Here is a 20759-nt window from a genome sequence, read left to right on the forward strand (position 1 = left end):
TTTCATTTAGGCACCTAAATGATGAGAGTAATTTTCAAAAGTCCTAGGTACACTGCAGCTCCCACTTAAAAACAATAGGGGCTGCTGGGTGCTGAGAACGTCTGAAATTCAGACCACTTCGTTTAGGTGCCTAAAGGGGAGCTGAGTCCTTAGAAAATTTGACTCTATATCACTTGCAGTGGCTCTCCAGTTGTGACTTTTTAAACTTCCCCTTGCTATTTCTGCTGTTGATTAGTGTCTGAGCAGCTGCCAGATTCTGCTGTAGCAGGAGACACATGAGTGCAGCTATCTCTTGTTGAAGCAACTTACCTCACATCAATAGCTATTATAGCAAACACCTAACACTGTCCGACCAGCTAGATTACTTGATTGTCTGAATGTTGTGACACTTGTTTTTATATAAAAGGAAATGCCACCTCGTTTCTGTAGGTTAGATGTGTTACCGTGAAACGTCTTGATTTTGGGTTTTTTTTGTTTTTGTTTTTAAATCTTGTTGGTGATTTAATATGTATTTTATGCCTGTGTTTTTGATGTCATGCTTTCAAGATACTTTCAGTAGTTGTTAGGACAATATCAAAAACTGTTCTGTTCACCTGTGGTTCGCAGAACTTGTTACCTCCCTGTCACCTTACAGGAGAGGAGCACTTTATAATAATAATATTGAAATAATAATAACTACCAAAAAAAGCAAGTGGCAGGCATGGGACCTTTATTTGTCCTGTCACTATTGTACTTGCAAATCTATCTAGGTATTTACATGGCCTACATCACTGTAATATCTGAACACCTCTCTCGTGAATAATTTTATCTTTAGAATCACCCCTATGAGGTAGGGACATACTATCCTCATTTAACAGATGGGGAACTGAGGCATGGGATCAGTTAAGGGTCTTAAGCAAAGTTCCACAGGCAGGTGTGTTTGAGCTGAGACCTGACCCCAGGTCTCCCTAGTGCCCTAACCACTAGACCAACCGTTCTCAAACTGTGAGTGAGGACCCCAAAATGGGTCATGACCCCATTTTAATGGGGTCACCAGGGCTGGCATTAGACTTGCTGGGGCCGGGGCTGAAGCCTGAGCCCCACCACCCAGGGCTGAGGGCTTCAGACCTGGGTGGCAGGGCTTGATTACAGGTCCCCTGCCATCAGCTGAAGCCCTTGGGTTTTGACTTTGGCCCTCCAGCCTGGGGCGGTGAGGCTTGGGCTTGGGCTTTGGCCTCCTCACACAAGGTGGCAGGGCTAAGGCGGGCTCAGGCTTCAACTCCCACTCCTGGGGTGTGTAGTAATTTTTGTTGTCAGAAGCGGGCCGTGGTGCAATGAAGTTTGAGAACCCTGCACTAGACCATCCTTCCTGCCCAAATACTTCCCCGTAACCTTAGAAGAATACAAAGACAATAGCATTTTGTATTAAATGTTTTATTTTGAAATTTCAAACTTGCCATGTGCCCAATTATGCCTGCCCGCTACAATATTAACAGACATGGCTTTGACTACCCTCCTCAAAAGTAGCCTTCTCTGGAAATGCATTTGCTGTTTAAAATAAATGTTTGATTGTTCCTATAAGTGGAAAATATTATTCAAAACTCTGTGTACATTTTTCGGTTTTTGCTAATCAAATTAAATAAACCTTTCAATGTAACTATTTGTTAAATCTGGCAAACTTAGTGATTCTAAAGACCATAACATATCTGTCCTAGAAATGTGGTGATGAGAAATATATAAAAGAAAATTTCACTTTGCATGTGAGGAATTCAGCTTTGAAAAACCTAATGTAGTATGTTCCCTGTGGTCTCAGTCTGCTCTTATTCACTGGCAAAACTGAGTCTCATCTGAACCCTAGACGACTCATTAAGGGCCTGATCCTGCAAAACTCACTGATTTTGCTGTGAGTTTTCTGCACTGAGGCATTGCAGAATCAAGCTTTGAGAACACGCATTGTATTTGTAAATAGTACAGAAAATTCATGGCTGTAAAATAATTATGAAATAAAAATCACCTGTGGCTCATCCTTCTTATTTAAACATGGACTTTGGATGTTTCTGCTTTCGGTTGTCATAGCTGGCAAGGCCCCAGATAGCAGCAAAAGCAAAAGCTTGCTGCTTACCTTTTTGTTGTTGTTTTTTAATTCCTGAAAGAAAGTGCTTCAGCTCCAGTGCACTTTATGGATAGAAGACCTAAATGTCCTGGGAACACTTACTGATACAGTAAATGAGAAAACAAGACTTTTTTTTACAGTTTTGCACAGAACCAAAATAAAAATGTACAGCCAAACCAATAACTTGCTACTTACAGAAGAAATAGCTATAAATTCATGTTCTCCAGGAAGCCAGCTCCCAAAGAGACATGTTCAGTGGTTTAAAAAAAAAAAAGTTTAGTACTGACACAAGACGTTCGAACATGTGTTCCTCTGTAGCTTCTAAAAGCCGCTATTAACATAGAACAGACTAGTAGTCATTGTAATTCATTGTCCTGTCTTACTCAGTGACCTCCAAGGGTATGTGCAACTGCAGTACAATATCATAGAAAGGGATAGAGAATTTCTTCCTGACCACAGGTGATCAGCGTGTGCTTGTGACAATCTTTAGAATATTTTTTTCTAAGTAGTTCTATTACACACTCTATTCATAGTCATATAAATGTCTAGTAAATTGTGGAGTTGTGTTTTTTTTGTTTTGTTTTTTGTTTTTGCCTCATAAAATAATGTGGCAGTGAATTCCATAGGTTAGTTATAAGTTGTGTAAAATGTCTTCAATTTTATATTTATTTACTTAAATGTGTTTTTTTAAAGTATCTAGTCAAAATTCTAGGTGTTTATACCACCATTAAAAATATCCAGAATTAAAGTATTTTTATCCAAAAATAGAAAGACCTTCCTTAATATGACCTAATTTCTCAAACATGCTTATCTAATTAACCTCTCATACAAGAATAGTTTCTCCTCATTAAATTATTCCATATCCCTCATAGCACACCCCTTCAGCAAAAGTCCAGGAAAATAGCTGAGCCCTTTGGCATGCCCTGAAGGTTAAAAGACCCAAGGTCGGTACAATCTTATGGAGAGAATGCTGGAGTTAAGGACCCTTAACAACACTGTCTAAGCCAGGCACAGTTCATGAAGGTTCTATGCAAGCTTACTCATAAGAGTGCTCTCAAGACAGCTCAGTACTGGTCATTTTTAAATGCTAAGTTGCTTTTCAGCAGACATTTCTACAGTAATGCCAGGGACTGCTGGGACATGGGATGAGACCACCAAACTATTTTTCATTTATGATCCCATCTCCAGCGTTGCAAGCCTGGTACATTAACACATCTCACCCTAACTCAGTGGTTCCCAAACTTTAACAGCCCGCAAACCCCTTTCACTAAATTGTGAAATCTCGTGAACTCCCTCCTAAAAATGAATATTTCCGGGGATTTAAGTTTAAATTTCCTCCGCACTCCGAGGGGCTCCTGCTGCTGGACCCCGTTGACTGCTCCAATCAACTGAGCTCCACTGAGCTCAGGCTGCAGGTCCCCCTGACTGCTGGGGCTCGGGCTGCCAGCCCCAACTGCCCGGCCCTGCTCTCCCTGGGGCTCAGGCTGCCAGCCCCATGCGGAGTGCTGGGGTTCTGGCTGTCGGCTCCCCCGCTCACGGGGGGGCAGGGCTCGAGCTGTCTGCCCTGCAACCAGGTCCCACCTGCTGCCTCCAAAGCCCGGGGTCCTCTGGCCGCCATTAGTGACATTTTTCTGGCGAACTCCCTGTACCGTTCTGCGAACCCCCAGGGGTTCGCAAACCCCAGTTTGGGAACCACTGCCCTAACTCATGTTTCTGACTTTGTGTGTTGCCCTAATGCTTAGTTTTAATGCTTAGTGATCAGAAGCCATTAGACCAGCTCTTAATTGCACACTGAGCTTGATTTGTCAACCCTGTGAAATAGAGCCCTGTAACTCTGCGGATATACGCTTTATATCTGTGGATATTTGCGTCCGTGGACCATATTTGTGAATCACGGATGCGGATCCAAATTTTATATCTAGAGCCCTGAAAATCTGCAGACATCCACTTTATATCCCCGGACCATGTTTGCGGATTGCGGATCGGATGCAGATACAAATTTTGTATCTGCGCAGGGGCTCTACTTTAAAGGTTGGTGAAATGATTCAGATGAATTCACCTGGGCAAAATTGATCCATAACAAAACTTTGTGGATGCCCATGAAGCTTCAGGACAGTTGAATTTGGCTTCTGAGGTAAGTAAGCATGCTAGAGGTGTAATTTGGATGGTGGTTCAATTCACTGCTACCGTAACTGTCATTCAAAACATCTGCTGGAGGCTGAGCAGAGTGGAGGCATGCTGGCAGAAAATAGGGCATGGTTTATGCAACTGTAAGCCTTGATTGTTACTAGCCTAAGGCAGCTATAGAAAGGAAGTACAGAAGCATAAGGGGCCCACTCATGTTCTTGTATGGTCTACGTGTACCACAGATTGTAGTGTCAATGGGAAGCAGGCTCAACAAAGCCACTGTTTCTCAACACTCAGGTGTTGCCAGGGTAGGGGCTGAACAGAGTATTGACTCCATCCCTCCAACACGCTGGCCATCATAGCTGTGCAAGCATACCATATGACATACACTGCGTTGGGTATAAGCCCAGCACAGTTTACTTCTTCCAGAAAACTGCCAGGAGACTCAGAGCCACACTCTGCTTCCTGAGCTATTCCTAGGACAGCACAACTGTGCGCTGCCTGTTGCTCACGACAGATCATAAAGTGACAATCTAACCCATCCTGCCTGGCTGTTTTACTTTTTTGGGAGGCCTTATTCTCTGTTTTTTTTCCTCATGTTTTGTAAACTACTGACTGGGCCATGCTCTCCTGTGCTGCTGAATTAGACATATAGCCTGATTCTTTTCCTGGATAAAGAAGAATCTCCACAACAATGACAGGTTTCAGAGTAACAGCCGTGTTAGTCTGTATTCGCAAAAAGAAATGGAGTACTTGTGGCACCTTAGAGACTAACCAATTTATTTGAGCATGAGCTTTCGTAAGCTACAGCATGAAGTGAGCTGTAGCTCACGAAAGCTCATGCTCAAATAAATTGGTTAGTCTCTAAGGTGCCACAAGTACTCCATTTCTTTCTCCACAACAATGTAAGCCAGAAGTAACTTCCATCAATATAAAACCATAGAGTAAAACTGTGTGCCTAATCCGAAAATGCAGAGAAGTGTCTTTCATAAATTCAGCAGCTTCAGCGGCACCAGCAGATTCACCTGGCTGAAACGTAGCCATGATAACATACAGAATGGACTTCGATCTTCAATGGTCTTTTGCACGTTTTCTTCCTTTGTCAAGAGTCTATATGAGAGGATTTAGGCTTCTTAAATACTTCAAAATTGCATCTTCCAAGCTCTCTTGTGGTCAGTTTGGTGCTCTGTTTCTTTCAACTTCAGCTCTGTAAGCCTTCTTTAAAAGCGTACCTTCTTCTGTATGTATGACATGACCCCACAGTTGCAGTCATCTGAACAGGTGCAAGATCTGATGAGGTTCAATAAGGATAAGTGCAGAGTCCTGCACTTAGGATGGAAGAACCCAATGCACAGCTACAGACTAGGGACCGAATGGCTAGGCAGCAGTTCTGCGGAAAAGGACCTAGGGGTGACAGTGGACGAGAAGCTGGATATGAGTCAGCAGTGTGCCCTTGTTGCCAAGAAGGCCAATGGCATTTCGGGATGTATAAGTATAAGTAGGGGCATAGCGAGCAGATCGAGGGACGTGATCATCCCCCTCTATTCGACATTGGTGAGGCCTCATCTGGAGTACGGTGTCCAGTTTTGGGCCCCACACTACAAGAAGGATGTGGATAAACTGGAGAGAGTCCAGCGAAGGGCAACAAAAATGATTAGGGGACTGGAACACATGACTTATGAGGAGAGGCTGAGGGAACTGGGATTGGTTAGTCTGCAGAAGAGAAGAATGAGGGGGGATTTGATAGCTGCTTTCAACTACCTGAGAGGTGGTTCCAGAGAGGATGGTTCTAGACTATTCTCAGTGGTAGAAGAGGACAAGACAAGGAGTAATGGTCTCAAGTTGCAGTGGGGGAGGTTTAGGTTGGATATTAGGAAAAACTTTTTCACTAGGAGGCTGGTGAAACACTGGAATGCGTTACCTAGGGAGGTGGTAGAATCTCCTTCCTTAGAAGTTTTTAAGGTCAGGCTTGACAAAGCCCTGGCTGGGATGATTTAATTGGGGATTGGTCCTGCTTTGAGCAGGGGGTTGGACTAGATGACCTCCTGAGGTCCCTTCCAACCCTGATATTCTATGATTCTATGATAAGATTGCTGCTTGCTGGGAATGTCTGAGTATCAACTTCTTGGTGACAAATCAAACCAATGGATGTTAATAATATGCTGTAACTTTTTACATTGAAAACTGTTTCAGAAATCACAAGCAACAGATATATCCCAAAGACCTTTCTCATCTTAGAATCATAGAATGTCAGGGTTGGAAGGAACCTCAGGAGGTCACCTAGTCTAACCCCTGCTCAAAGCAGGACCAATCTCCAATTTTTGCCCCAGATCCCTAAATGGTCTTCTCAAGGATTGAACTCACAACCATGGGTGTTGAGCTTAATGTGCATTAGCAGGCCAATGCTCAAACCACTGAGCTATCCCTCCCCCATGCTTCAGTATTTTCGATTTCAAATATGCAAGGAAATAACTTATTTAGGTGTTAAAATTTGTTCTAATCTTCCCAAAATTGTTTCTATGAATATGGACTATATATTAAAAGAAATTTCCAAGGATGTGGAGAGGTGCCATATCCTCCCTCTGTCATTTCTAGGGAGAATAGAAATAACCACAATTAATATCTACCCAGGAATGACCTATATCATTAGCCTATTGCCTTTAAAGGTCACTCCCTTGCTCTTTGGTAAAATAAATAGGCTTATTGTGCAATTTTATGGGATAAAAAACAGTTTCGCGTATCACACAAGACCCTTAAAAATAGGCTTGCCAGATTTGTATTTATATTATCTAGCATTCCGAATGTGTCCTAATTTAAGATGGTTCTCCTCCAGTAGCTCTGTATACACACCGGTCTGGTTTGAAATAGAAAATAACTTATCGAAACCATTTAGTTCCCTCTTTTCTGTTATATACCTTAAGAGGCTACCCACATCCTTAAGGAAAATTCTGATCTTTGCACCTACAAGATGCAACACATTAAGATGATTATAGCTGCTGATCTTACTAATTCTCTTCTTGTACCGCTATGTACCTGGGCATCAAGATCAAGGCAAATGCCACGCTTAAGACAATTTGGATAGAAAAAGGATTTAAAAAATTAAAGTTATAATATAAGATGATAGACTGGCCTCCTTCGATTACATGTGCAACAAAGATCAGTTACTGCAGTCTGAGTTCCTCCTTTCAGCAGCTATGCTCAAGAATTCATGCAAGGGTAGGGAACAATTGGTCTGTTTCAACTCTCTCACCTCTAGAAGAACATATTAAGAAATATAGAAACAAAAGTCACTTTGTAGGAATTACTTATAGGTGGCTAATACTTTGCATTACCGTCCCAATCTGAGTTTCAAAGAAAAATGGGAAAGAGAACTTAACCTTACTATCAAAACAGAAACGTGGGAGGATATATGGCTTAATGTGAAAGACGCTTCAAGTTCTTTATCCTTGCGATTCTTCCAGAACAAGATAATAAACAGGTATTACTGGACTCCAGGAAATTAAGGCTAGATTGGTAACACACAGTGAATCCTGGAAATGCAACTAGCCCCATGCGAACCTTTCACACATCCTGTATGCCTGTCAAAAAATGCATGTGTTCTGGAATACCATATTCAGTGCTCTCTCAACAACGTCGTGTTGTTATTTTTCCATCTCCGACTTTGGGTATGTTGGGGATGCTGAATGAGTTGGCATTAAGAAATGGATTGCAGTAACTAATTTAGTGCCCAAAAGTTATTTTGAGAAAATATACAATTCCTCCCTCACACACAGATTGGCTTAGTGAACTCTCTACTACTGTATTAATGGAATTAATGACTTTGTCTAATAGAAATGCTTGGAAAAAATATGAGGATGTCTGGTCACACATGAAACTATTGCATAAATTTGCAGTTTAGTATATATTAGTCCGCAGGGCTCATAGGTTATCTTCTCACTTATTTATCTGTTTAGTCACTTCAACAATTGACTCTCTTTATGGGTTCAGGTTTGTTTGCTTGTTTTTTGGTTTGTTTTTTTCCAGGTTTAACAAATAATAAACACTGAATTTTGCTATTTATAGGGCCATCTTATGCACGTATTTATATATGTTTTGTTTCATTCTGTTTATATTTTATATAAAAACAATAAAAAGAAAGATTAAAAAAAAGAAAACAGTTTCATAAGTTCAAGTGCATTGTTTAATTGGCTATTCTGTCCAGATTTGGTCAGAGGGTATAGTACAGCAGTGCTTGTTTTGCAGAACATCTGTTGTCATGAAATCAGATTAGGAAGACATCTTTATATACTTGGTGTCAGATTGTGTGGTCCATATTCCTATAAAACTTGACAAATCTGTGCATTTCATCATTGTTTGAGCACAATAGCACATTTTTCAAGATGTAAGCATTGCCATTTGATAAATATCTTGCCCTCGTGGTATTTTGAAATTCAGGATAGCTCTCAAAGTTCTGTATGACAGAGAGTAATTTGTGAAATCCGAATAAATAAGGTAGCCACAAAAATGTCTCACAGCTGTGGAATGTCTGCAGTGTATCATAATACATTTAGCATATCAGACCATAGGAAAAATAGAAACATGAGGGAAAGGTACGTTGCTTGGCTCAGAAATGATTATATCAGGGAATAATGCTGGGGGGAAAGATAGGTTAGAGGGTGTATAGGGATGTGGGGGTATTTCCCTGGCTCCTTGCCATCTGCAAACAAATCATTGACTATAAAGAGTCAGCACGTAATGTACAGGGTGACCTTGACATTGTAAATGGGTAAGAGAAATTTATCACATGCTGTCCACCATATTAATATGATGGAAAGTTTCACATGGTGAACTGAACTCTCTTTTGGAGTCTCTGCCCAACAATTCAGGGGAGTGTGGGGAGTTTTCACAATTTCTTATGTTTATGTATCCACCATGACAGCTTATACAGTAACACAATTCCTTATATTGTGCAATAAAACATGATACCCAAACCAAACTTAAGGACTTTAAAAGCTTTTGCTTTAAACAGAGAATCAGTCAGATTTAAAAATAAATAAACTACATTATAGGAACTGGGAGAGAATTTTACAAATAGCACTGACAATTTACATATTAAGCTATTCCAGCTGTTAAGCCATGGAAATTGGCACAAACCGCCAATACGGTGCATGCAGCAGAAAGGAATACACTGCTTTTCAGCTTGATAGCATGCATACAATTAAGTACAGATGTCCCTAATGGGATTTTTTTTGTTGTTTTATTGTGAGATCTATATTAATGTCCAGTTTATATGCCACAAATAAGTGGAATAAAGTTTCATTTTATCACTTTCTTCTTAGCAAAGGAAAACCCATACAGAGAAATGAAATCATAACTAACTGATCATTTATATTTAAGTGAGACTAGCTATTAAATTTATGAAAGTTGGCGGAAACACTCGGTAAAGTGCTCAGTGTACCTGCTGGCTGGCTGTCCGTGAGCTATGTAACTGAAACAGAGAAACATTCAGCTAATGTCTCCTCTACTTGAAAGACTGATTGTGGGCAGGGATTCTGTTATTATGATTATTTATAATTTACTTATAGTAGCATTCTCTGTGTACTAGGCACTTTCAAAACACTCATTAATTGAGACTATCTATGTTAAAAGGTTGATTCTGAAAGGATTGAGAGCGGCCTGCAATGCGTTAAGCTGCCTCAGCTCTCACCACTGAAGATAATAGACGGTGTGGATGTTCAATACATCACCGGTTGCATTCAGCATCTCACAGAATCAAGTCCGAAGTGTCAATGTGTATGAGAGCTACACAGTACACTACTATTCAGACTTGTTTTAAACTCTTCAATGCAGCTCATCACTAGAAATTTTGGAAAAGACACATGCCAGTTATGTACATTTGGGTGTGTGTTGGAGGTTACCTGCTTTTGTTAAGTGATGCATTTGAACTGAGGAGTGGTGTCTTTTTTTTTTCTGTCTTTTTCTTCTATAAAAGGTCCTACAGACAGAAAACCCATCCTAGCATAAATCAATCTATTCATGAGTACTGGGCATACATAAGTTATATTGGCTCAGGTGGTCTGAGTTCCAGTCTGTATCCTGATTCTCAGCTTTATAGTGCACTCTTCTGTACTATATATGCAAATCAAAGGCAGGAGATGGGTGAGAAACCCCTGCTTTATAAATATTTATTAGTGATTCATATACTTTATCCCAAGCTCACATGCATATAAGGGCAGGACAAAGTCTGAACTGTTCCATATATTCTTATTTCATAATTATTGTATATTAACAAATAATTTTTAACTTAGAAGTAAAATTTGACACTTTAATACCTAGTCAGTATAACTGTTATATTATTGCAAACGAAAGGGCCCTCTCTCAAGGTGTGGATTTTCCTGAGAAGCAAATTTGATTGAGACCTCTTTATTTTAAATTAATTTATACATATTACATATATGTAACAATTATAAGGGAGTTATTCATAACATACTCCTCTTGCTCATATCATCCCTTCCATGAAACAATTGATAATTGGGAAATATCTTTGCAAATCAATGGGCTTGTACTAAAACTCTGGCTGTAGCACACTAGAAATAGAAATCCAAATTTCAAATCTTTAAACTCCTCTAATCTTTCTGCAACAATTTAAGCCCTACCAGATATTCTGAATGTGTAAGGCAAACGAGCCTTCATTTTCAGCAGGGGAGCAACTTGTGTGAAGTAATAAGGGTTTGTGTAAGGATTATGACATGCCCTGGTAATACTTAGTACATAGTACATTTCCGTTATGTTTGAAATTATGGTCAAAACAGGCTTCAAACCATGTTATGACATGACATATTTTGGCAATGGACTAGAAATGGGTGGGTGTGGGGGGTGTAACATTGTTTGATCCCATTATTACTGTAATTTACCATTATGTTGATAGAGGAGTATTGTGTGAATTTGTCATTGGGTTGCCCAGGCAGACCTCTAAAGACAGATGCATTAAGACTATGCAACTCTTGTGATTAAATTCACCTTCCTCTGTGCCTGTAATTGAACACCATGTTCTGTAATGAAAATAAAGGCATCCAAAACAGGAATAAATTCATTTTGCTTCTATAGGAGGAAAGTGTATTGGGAGTCCTCTTGTAAATCATTGCTGGTGATGCTGTACCATTTTTGAGGGCCTCATAATAGTTTAAGGTTTCAGAGTAGCCTCCGTGTTAGTCTGTATTCGCAAAAAGAAAAGAAGTACTTGTGGCACCTTAGAGACTAACCAATTTATCTGAGCATAAGCTTTTGTGAGCTACAGCTCACTTCATCAGATGCATTCAGTGGAAAATACAGTGAGGAGAGTAACCAATTTATTTGAGCATAAGCTTTAAGTATCATTTTGTTTGAAGCCATACAAGATGCACTTAGCCACTTGTGCTGGGATTTTCAAAGGATCTTAAAGTGACTAAGCACCTGAATTCCAATGAATTTCAATGGGATTTCCCATTTGCAAGTGGGATTTATTTATTATAAAAGAATTTTCTGTTTTTTTCATAGTGGGAAACTTCATTTTGTGAAATTAAAAAGTAGCCATGTTGATTTTGTCATACCACGGAAATTACTGAGCTGATCAGTCTGTTGGTTTGTTTGTTTCAGACTTCCGGCAGTTTTTCCAAAAGCTCATCTTTCTGTTGTGACAAAGCATCACAGTAAGTCTTTCTTGAATGGTTTTGCTGTATTACCGCTCAGTAGTGTTGTGCTGTTTTTAATTGCTCCTGTGCATGGCATCTTCTGCAGGTTAAAGTAATATTTAAAGACATTCCAGTTGTTGTCTATGAAAGACATAGGCCATAACATTTTCTCGTTAAGGTTGTAGAGTGATCTTTTACTGGACATATGCAAAATACCAGATGAGCTGAGTATTTTCGTACAGGTAAAACTACCACAAGTCACCTTAAACACTGTATTATTTTCATTTATCTTTCATGCTGCTTCTTCAATACAGCTTTAATTACACAGATCTAAAGGTAGATTGTTTTCTTTAAGGGTAAAATTCACCCTTTACAGAGGGCCCAAGTGGGAGTTAAGTTCTGCATAGACTTTGCCCTGGCCCCTGGGCCTTTACACAGGGATGTCTTTCACCAAAAGTAAAGTTGGGACTCATGAAAGGTGACAGACTGAGAGCACAGAAGTTGTTTATCCAGACCAGATTGCTCACAGGCTGCAGTCCCAGATTCTATCCCACTCTGTCACTGTGCCTCAGTCCAATCCAGTGAAGGGATCCACCATGAGTGGTAAGAGAGAGTTCACTTTCCATGCCCAGCAAATACGCTGCTTATTATTTGCATCACAGTAGCACTTAAAATGTGCTAGGCACTTTACAGACATATAGGAAGCACTGTCCCAAAGAGCTTACCAACTGAAATGTTGCCAAGAAGGGTGCCCTTTGGTGGTGGTAGGTTTTATAGTGTGGACACCTGTTTGCTTGGGCTGAATACTGGTAGAGAGCTAGGAACTTCTGACTTCTAGTCCTTCTTCTTCCCTCCGACTTTCAGTGTGGCCTGGAGCAAAAGTCTGTAGATTAAAATAGGGTTAATAATATTTATCTATCTACTTCACAAGCATGTGAAGATTAGTGTATTTGCAGTGTATTGAAGATGTAAAGCTCTAAAAAAGTTCTAAATATTATTTAGGTGCGGCTGCTAACTAGCCATTATATGGTAACAACCCTTTTCTCTGTTAACCTGGGCCAAAGCAGTGAGGAGGAAGGAAAGGATATTTTAAATGTTTTACATAGTCTTTACTATGGCTCTTTTTTGGTCCATGTTCAAAGCAAATAAATGGTGAGAACAAAACAACATGTGCTATAACTCCCGTGCTTTTTCTGTAGCTTGTTTGGACATGGCATTCAAAAAGGGTGCTTCGAACTCTATTCATTAGAAACATGTGAATAGTTTCTATGGGTGGTTTATGACAGTAAAGAAGAAGTTGTAGGCCAAACTACTGGAGAAACTAAACCTAATTTTGACTTCATTTACTCTGTTGAAGTTACTCTAAATTCATATCTGTATAACTTAGGGCAGATTTATTCATGTAGCATACATGAGCAATTTTAGAGACCTCTTAAAGACAGAGTGTCTGTGATGCCCCAAAGAAATAGCGAGAGATTATTGCAGCCATGAGTCTCTGTTTGTCTGTAACACCTGGATTTTCTCCTGTTCGGGACAGAACAAATTCAATTGTATTAATTTTTCTACCTTTCCATAGCACTGCACATATAGGCCTGGGATTTTATAGGTGGCACAGTAATGAACTCTCTTTTGGCCAGCTGTCAGTTGCTTAAAGTCCTGACTAAATTTTGTTTTATAAGCCGTTTATGAACCGCAATTTCGATGAAAATATCAGGAACCATAAATACTGACTGGTTCCCTAGTATGAGTTCAGGATGAAATTTCTGCTCATTAACTTTCTATTTTCTTGTCACACTCACCCCTCTCTCCACTCCCCAAACTGCCACATCGGATTCTTCGCAGAAGTGCAGACTTTGATCACATTATGGAGGAGGGCTATGAACTTGACCTGACTTACATCACTGAGCGGATCATTGCAGTATCCTTCCCTGCCAGCTGTTCAGAGGAAACATATGTGCACAACCTGCAAGATGTAACCCGAATGCTCAAATCCAAACATGGAGATAATTACCTGGTAAGTGCAGATTAATCCTGTTTGTAATTCAGCTATGTGTAATTCAGTTTTATCCCTATTTGCTGTATGATGGCTGATCTGATATCCTTAATAACAGAGCCTAGTATAGGCTCGCTTACACCAATGTAAGTTTGGATGTAACTCCACCAAAGCCTATCTAGTTCACATTTACACCAGTGCGAGTGACGGCAGCCCAGCATTTTACATTCAGTCAAACAAGGAAACAGATGCAAGCCACCTTCTTGTTGATGGCAAGGCAGTATACTCTTTGAGCATCATGTTCATTTGCAACAGAAAATTTGTAGGGATAGTTCTCACTGAGTAAAACTCGTTCCTACAAGATCCAGATACCTCACCATGGAATGCATTTTTCTAGCAGCTGTAACTTGGGTTCCGATGATCTCTGACCATCCGCCCTGCCCCCCACCTTGGCTGGCTCCACTGTTGATTGTAAAACAGCACATAAAGGTTGCTGTTAGTGTGATTTGTCTCGTTCATTGACTTGATTTAGATGCATTTTTTCCCCATTACTTATTTTCTATTTAAAAAATCTCTAATGGGTTCCACATGCACGATCTTTTATGATGACCAAAACTGTTGTTCTCTCATGCTGTGTGTGTTTTCTGCTTAGCACATTTAAACCCTGTGGTATCTTACTCTTTCTCGCAATGTGCTTATAAATCAGGGCCAAAATCTCTGTTGTTAATTGCAGTTATTTTTAGCTGACATGTGTAAACTATTAGAATAAATCCACAATTTCAGGAGGGTAAAATTACTGTAGCAGCTAGCTTGCATTGTCATTCCATCCGAAGAACACCAGCACTCTGCATTCATTCACTCACAACACTTTATTTATCACAACTGCATTGTATAGCAATGACTGCACTCAGGCTGTACTTGCAGTACTACCAATTATGAATCTTTTGTCACATCAGCTTTTCTGTAAGAAAACCAGTGGTCTCTCTGACGCAAAATTGTAATGCTTTGCAAAGCATTTCACCTAAGTCAATGTTTCAAAGTCAGCCCAGATCAACTGTCATTTTCATGTGATGCTATATTTTGGTATACGTGAAATAGGCTGGTGGTCTTGGTCCAGCTATCTAACTCTTATTAGATGTGTTCACATCACAATAAAAAACAACAAACAGTTACATTTATACTAATTCCATTTTGTGTTAGGAAAGGGCCATAACCTCTCCATAGCTAAGTTTGCCAGCAATTACCAATTGGTTTAGTCTTACTATAACTTTGGCATGGGAAATACAGTGGTTTGGTTGGAAAATTGGCAGATTTACTCTGGAAATAAAGGAAAATGTATTTGCAAAGTGAAGAAATTTGGCAAGTCATTTTGCAGTTCTAGTCCATTATAAAATTACCACTTTTGTCTAAGGCTTCTTTGTCTCCCTCTGTTTCAAGAATGACTTTTTTGAACCCCTTCAAATTTTCCATATCGTTTAATATCCTTGAACATTTGCATTCCAGCTATGGCACCAATCCAGCAAAACACTTAAGCGTGTGAATAGTCCCACTGAAGTCACAGAGAGCACTAATGTGCTTAAAGTTAAACACATGCTTAAGCACATTCTTGTGTCATAGAATCATAGAGTTAAAAGGGACCACAAAGGTCATCTAATCTAACCCCCTGCCAAGATGCAGGATTTGTTGTGTCTAAACCATCCAAGACAGATGGTATCAGAGCCTGTATTTGTCGAAATGTAAGCAAAATTATAAATGCTTTTTGTTGTGGGTAGTTTTGAGCCCAATCTTCCTCCCTTTGATTTCTTTGTGAGTTATTGGCACCATTCTGCTGTCATTAGTGCCAATGGGAATTTCTGGACATTAATGTCAATGGGGGCCAGGATGGCATATTGTATGTTTGCATGAGCAAGTTGTCCTCTATGCAGTTGTTGCATATTGGAAAGAACATCGAAGCTTCTTCCATAGTTAACAGTTACAGCCCTCTTTCTTTAGCTCAAGTAGCAGAGACTTGTGTCTTAGAGATCTAAGATGGGTCCCAGCTCTAGTCCCAGCTCTGCACATCTGTAATTATTATGGAGAGCTGATAGCATCTCCCTAGCTAAGGCTGATTTTGGCCCTACTTTGTATCCATAAAATGTGTTCCAAAATGGTTGAAGTATGTTTTTAAAATTAAAAGAGTTCAAAATGGCACTTCTAAACTTTCTGCTAAGTGTCTAACTTTTTTTGTGTCCCCCTTTGTCAACTCGGTGAAATCACCTGATATCACAAAATTCCAAACATAAATAGATTTTAGTAACTATCCCCCCAGCAACCTCAGTGATGTTTTCAAATTCACATACAGCGCTCTGGTAGAGTCCCATGACAATAAGTGTTTTATAAACACTAAAAGATTTTGACATTGGCTCATGCAACAAGGACATTTCAAAGGCTGAAATAATAAGTAAGAAATATGTAAGAAATTGCCATTATTTGTAAACTAGATATGAAGCAGGAATCACTGGATCTAGGGAGAAAAGAAAGAACCAATAGAAAGGGTGTAATTGTCAGCAATGAATTTTCTCAGTGACCAAAGAAACTATATTGGGCCGATGTGTTGCTTGTACATAGTGTAATTTTACTGACAATTTCTTTCTATAACAAGTACTTATCTATCACATCCTTAAAAAACCCAAGCTCTTAAAAGCCAGAAAATGAACAGTTAAGGAATCATAAATCTTATACTTCCTACAAAATAAAAAAAAAATCATATCAGGTACAAAGAAATGCAGATTTCATCATAACAAAAAAACACAGTGCTGTCCCTAAATATTTTTCGTCAATAAGTTCAAAATATAAACACAACACACAATCCTTCAGAAGAAAAATACATTATTTCTGTACCATTAGTGACACATATTCATTACTGTCAGAAACAATGCACATGCATACATTATTTCATAGTATATCAGCAAAGTTTTACACTTATTCTATTAAAGTGCATATTGTTGTTAATAGTTTTATTATTTATGTATGTTGTAATACTCCCTAAAAAGTGTTAGGCACTGTACCAACACAGAGGAACAGCATAATTCTCAAGAAAACAACTGTTTTAGATTCTTAATCACTGCCAACTGGTACCTAAATTGAACTAGTTTTAAACTGAACAGTTTGTCTTACATGAAAATATTTTGACATTGAAATAAAGGTAAGAAAAATATATGGCCAAAATTTCCACTTACTTTAATGGGAGCTGTCTGAGTGCTCAGTATTTTTGAAAGTCAAGGCACTTAAGTGCCTAAAGATGGACTTAGGAACCTGTCTTTAGGCATCCATTTTTTTTAAATCTTGGTCAATTATTTAAAACCAACCAACCAATCAAACAAACAAACAAAAACCTCCCACAATGTAGAAATCAGAGAAACTCGTGTAGTCTAATAAGATTGCTAAGCATAAGGCCTAATACTATTTAAAATCTTTCATTATATATACCGGTAATTACTATTATAAACGTGAAAATTTTAATTGTTACATATTGTAGGCATTTACTCAGCATATGTAGTTTCCCATTATACTTTCCTGAATTTACTAAGGGAAATACCCCGAATACTGCAAATGCTGAACTTAACCAAATTATTAGCTGAAGTTAGATATCTAAAGTGACTGAAAAATCTGAAGGCCCTCCCCTGTCATTTAACTTTCTTATAACATAATTTGGATACAGTGATTTACCACAAAAGAAATTAAACATCAAGATCTCATACTTTTTCTTTCTCTTTCTTCCTGAACAGGTGTTAAACCTTTCTGAGAAAAGATATGACCTTACCAAGCTTAACCCAAAGGTATTGGTTTTGATCATAACATTCCTCACTTGCTAGACTTCTATACAGCATAAATGGGCTGCCATAAGCCTTCAAACTATACACGCTTTGATGTGCACAATGGATGACAATTTTAGGAAGAGTTTAGAAAACCAAAGATGCCGCCCCTTTAATTTTGAGTGTTGTGACTTCTTTCATGTCAGGGCTATGCTTTACAAAGTTGTTTCCATTGTTTTCTTTGGCTTTGCACATAAGACCTTGATCCAGAGTCCATTCAAGTCAATGAAAAGATTTTCGTTGATTTGTGTTTTTAATGTCAGGTCTACATTACATGTGTGCCCATGGAATATTTATGGCCATATAATGCTCCTTTGCTATGTAAACCTTAATGTACTGAAATTGATGAACTCACAGTTCAACATAACCTCATGTTTCGTGGATTTGCCTTCCTCTCTTCAAAATTGCATCTGTGAACAATGGCAATGCAATTAGGGGAACAAAAGTTGTTGGCATCTTTCTTTGTTCTTCCTCATCGCCTTCCCCACAACTCCCAGCCCCGATTTGTATCTTCATTTGTTATAACATTTTCTTTGGAGTGAGATGGGAGGTGTAAAGGGTTGAATATATGTCTGGGACTCGAGCTCATTCCCATATTTAAGAACTTTGGCAGGCAGCCTTCAACAGCCACCCTTGGCCCATACCATCACAGACCTACAGTCACAGCAGCAGCACAGCGTTGTTTGGACCTAGCAGGGGTTCAGATTACTGCCGAGAAAACACAGTGAAGACATTTGAAGTCTGATCTTTTAACACACAGGCAGTTTTTATCACATGTTAATGAATGCATAGGATTTCATTGGCTTACTATTTTTGGAATGTGAACAAGATAAATGCACAGATAATGATGAGAAGTTGACCAAAAGAAAACTAGTTCCTTTAAAGGTAGGAAATACAGGTTATTAAGAGAGCTGGGCAGGAAACAGTTTTCCCATCCCAGGAAATTTTAAGATTTTGAAATTTTTTCCTGTCCCAAATCAAGAAGAAAAGTCTGACATTTTCATAAATCAACCCCCTTCCCCTCTCCCCTCCACCACCACCAAAAAAAAGTTTGGATCAATCAAAACAGTTTGATTCAACAATTTCTAAAGACTTGTATTTTGACCTTTTATTTTATTTTATTTTGTTTTATTATGTTTTATTTTATTTTTACTATGAATTAATGTGAATTTCTAAACGAAAACTAATTTTGAACAAAAAAAACTCCAGAACTTTTATTTAGAAAATGTTGAAGTGGGTCATTTTGACAATTGTTTTAATTTTTTTTCAATGGGAAATTTCACAAAGCCAACCCTTTCCTACACAAAGTTTCAGTTTTGATTAATCAAAATACATTTTGGAAAAAAATTCTCAGTCAGCTCTAGTGTTAGATAAGATTTGTTAATACTTGCATGGAAAGCTCATGTATGCTAATAATAATAATAATTAATCCCTCCTCCCCCTGCTGTTTTGGGAGGTCTGTAAAGATGTTTTGCTTATATGATGAAAAGGCATTTTAAATAATGAAATATCACCATGGTTCTGTGAAGCACAGATGTTTCTGTTAGAAAAAAGAAGGAACCTTTACCATCATAGCACATTTTGGCATAGGATTATTGAATACGATAATAATGTTAAAGAGTACCTTGTAAATGGAAAATGAAGTGGTTTTGCTTGATTCCAGATTATGGATGTGGGCTGGCCTGACCTTCACGCACCTCCCCTTGATAAGATGTGCACCATCTGCAAGGCTATGGAATCATGGTTGAACAGCGACCCTCAGCATGTGGTGGTGATCCATTGCAGAGTAAGTGTGCAGTGTAGTGAGCGTATATATGACGTTCAATTTTTAATACTTGATCATAACAAGAAAAGTTATAATTAACAGTTTTGCAGCTGTTTTAATGTTGAAAACATAGTGAGCCAGATGCTTAGCTGATATAAAGGGGCCTAAAGCCATTAACTATGCCGAGTTAGACCAGCCAATGCTCTGGCCGGATAAATCCAGGCTTGTGTGCTTAGAAGTAATATGCAGTGAGGTGTATATATATCAAAACTGAACACCATTGTTGAGTGTATTTAGTCCATCTCCTTGTCAAACTTTTGAGGATCCTCTTGTAGTATATGACATTCATTTACTTTAGTGGACTTTGAGGGCACACGGCACCTCACAGAATCACCATAAGTCAATTGAATCAAGTCATTACGAGCACTAACGTTAGATGTCCAAATCTCTACTTAGTTGCCTAAAGTGGGCATTTGGTCACCTAAATGCACGTCTGACTTTTCATCTCTGGGATTTAGGTATCTAGTTTAGATGCCCAAGTTGAAAAGTGGGCACTTTATTGTTGAATATATCATACAGTGATTGCAACGGATAACATTATTCATTCCATTTGGACTAGAATAATATTGTATAGACATAGAGCTAAATTCACAAAAGGATTCACAAAAGGATTTAGGCACCTAACTGCCACTTTAGGCACCTAAATCCAAGAATCAGGACTTCTGACATTCACAAAACTTCACTTAGCTGCTGCTGAAAGGTGAAATAAACTTGCTCGGTGCCTAAATTTGTGAACACCCAGAGAGAGTTCACAGCTAAAAATCACAGGAAGAAGGAGGCATCTGCCTACAGCATGGATTTAGGCATGGAACTCCCTAAGGGGGCGGGGCTTAGTGCACACCCATCTTGTCGGCATCTCCCATTGGCTACTTTAGACTGAGAACTACCCAGCATGTTGGCTTCTGTGAATCCCATTCTGTGGCACCCATCTGTCCCCATTCATTATACAAGGAGCCCAAGCACCTAACTCAGGCTTTGTGAATTCCATAGATTTTCTGGGCACCTAAAAGTTAGATGTCTTGACACTCAGTGTCTCAACACTTACATTTCTTTGTGAAACTATCCCACACTGCCATTGTAGCCACTGGGAAATTAGGGCACTTAGGACCATCCAGGTCCTAACTAACTGCATAATTGCAATACTCTAATGTGCTGTTACTGTTGTGTAATGTTTTCCCTTCTCAGTGTTTGTTCACTGAGAAGAGAAATAAAGCTAAAG

The 20759-nt window shown here is 39.0% G+C and overlaps 1 protein-coding gene across 1 annotated transcript in view; it reads left to right on the top strand.

The window, feature by feature from the left end:
• Positions 1-13717: 13717 nt before the first annotated feature.
• Positions 13718-20759, top strand: part of TNS3 (tensin 3) — a 152166-nt gene continuing 145124 nt past the window's right edge. Inside the window, exons 1-3 of the mRNA XM_077809212.1 lie at positions 13718-13882; positions 17629-17679; positions 19379-19501. Coding sequence (XP_077665338.1) covers positions 13733-13882; positions 17629-17679; positions 19379-19501 — 324 coding nt within the window. The 5' untranslated portion in view covers positions 13718-13732. The remainder of the gene's footprint in view (positions 13883-17628; positions 17680-19378; positions 19502-20759) is intronic.

The sequence above is a fragment of the Eretmochelys imbricata genome, chromosome 2 (genome assembly GCF_965152235.1).
Source record: "Eretmochelys imbricata isolate rEreImb1 chromosome 2, rEreImb1.hap1, whole genome shotgun sequence".
NCBI lineage: Eukaryota > Metazoa > Chordata > Testudines > Cheloniidae > Eretmochelys > Eretmochelys imbricata.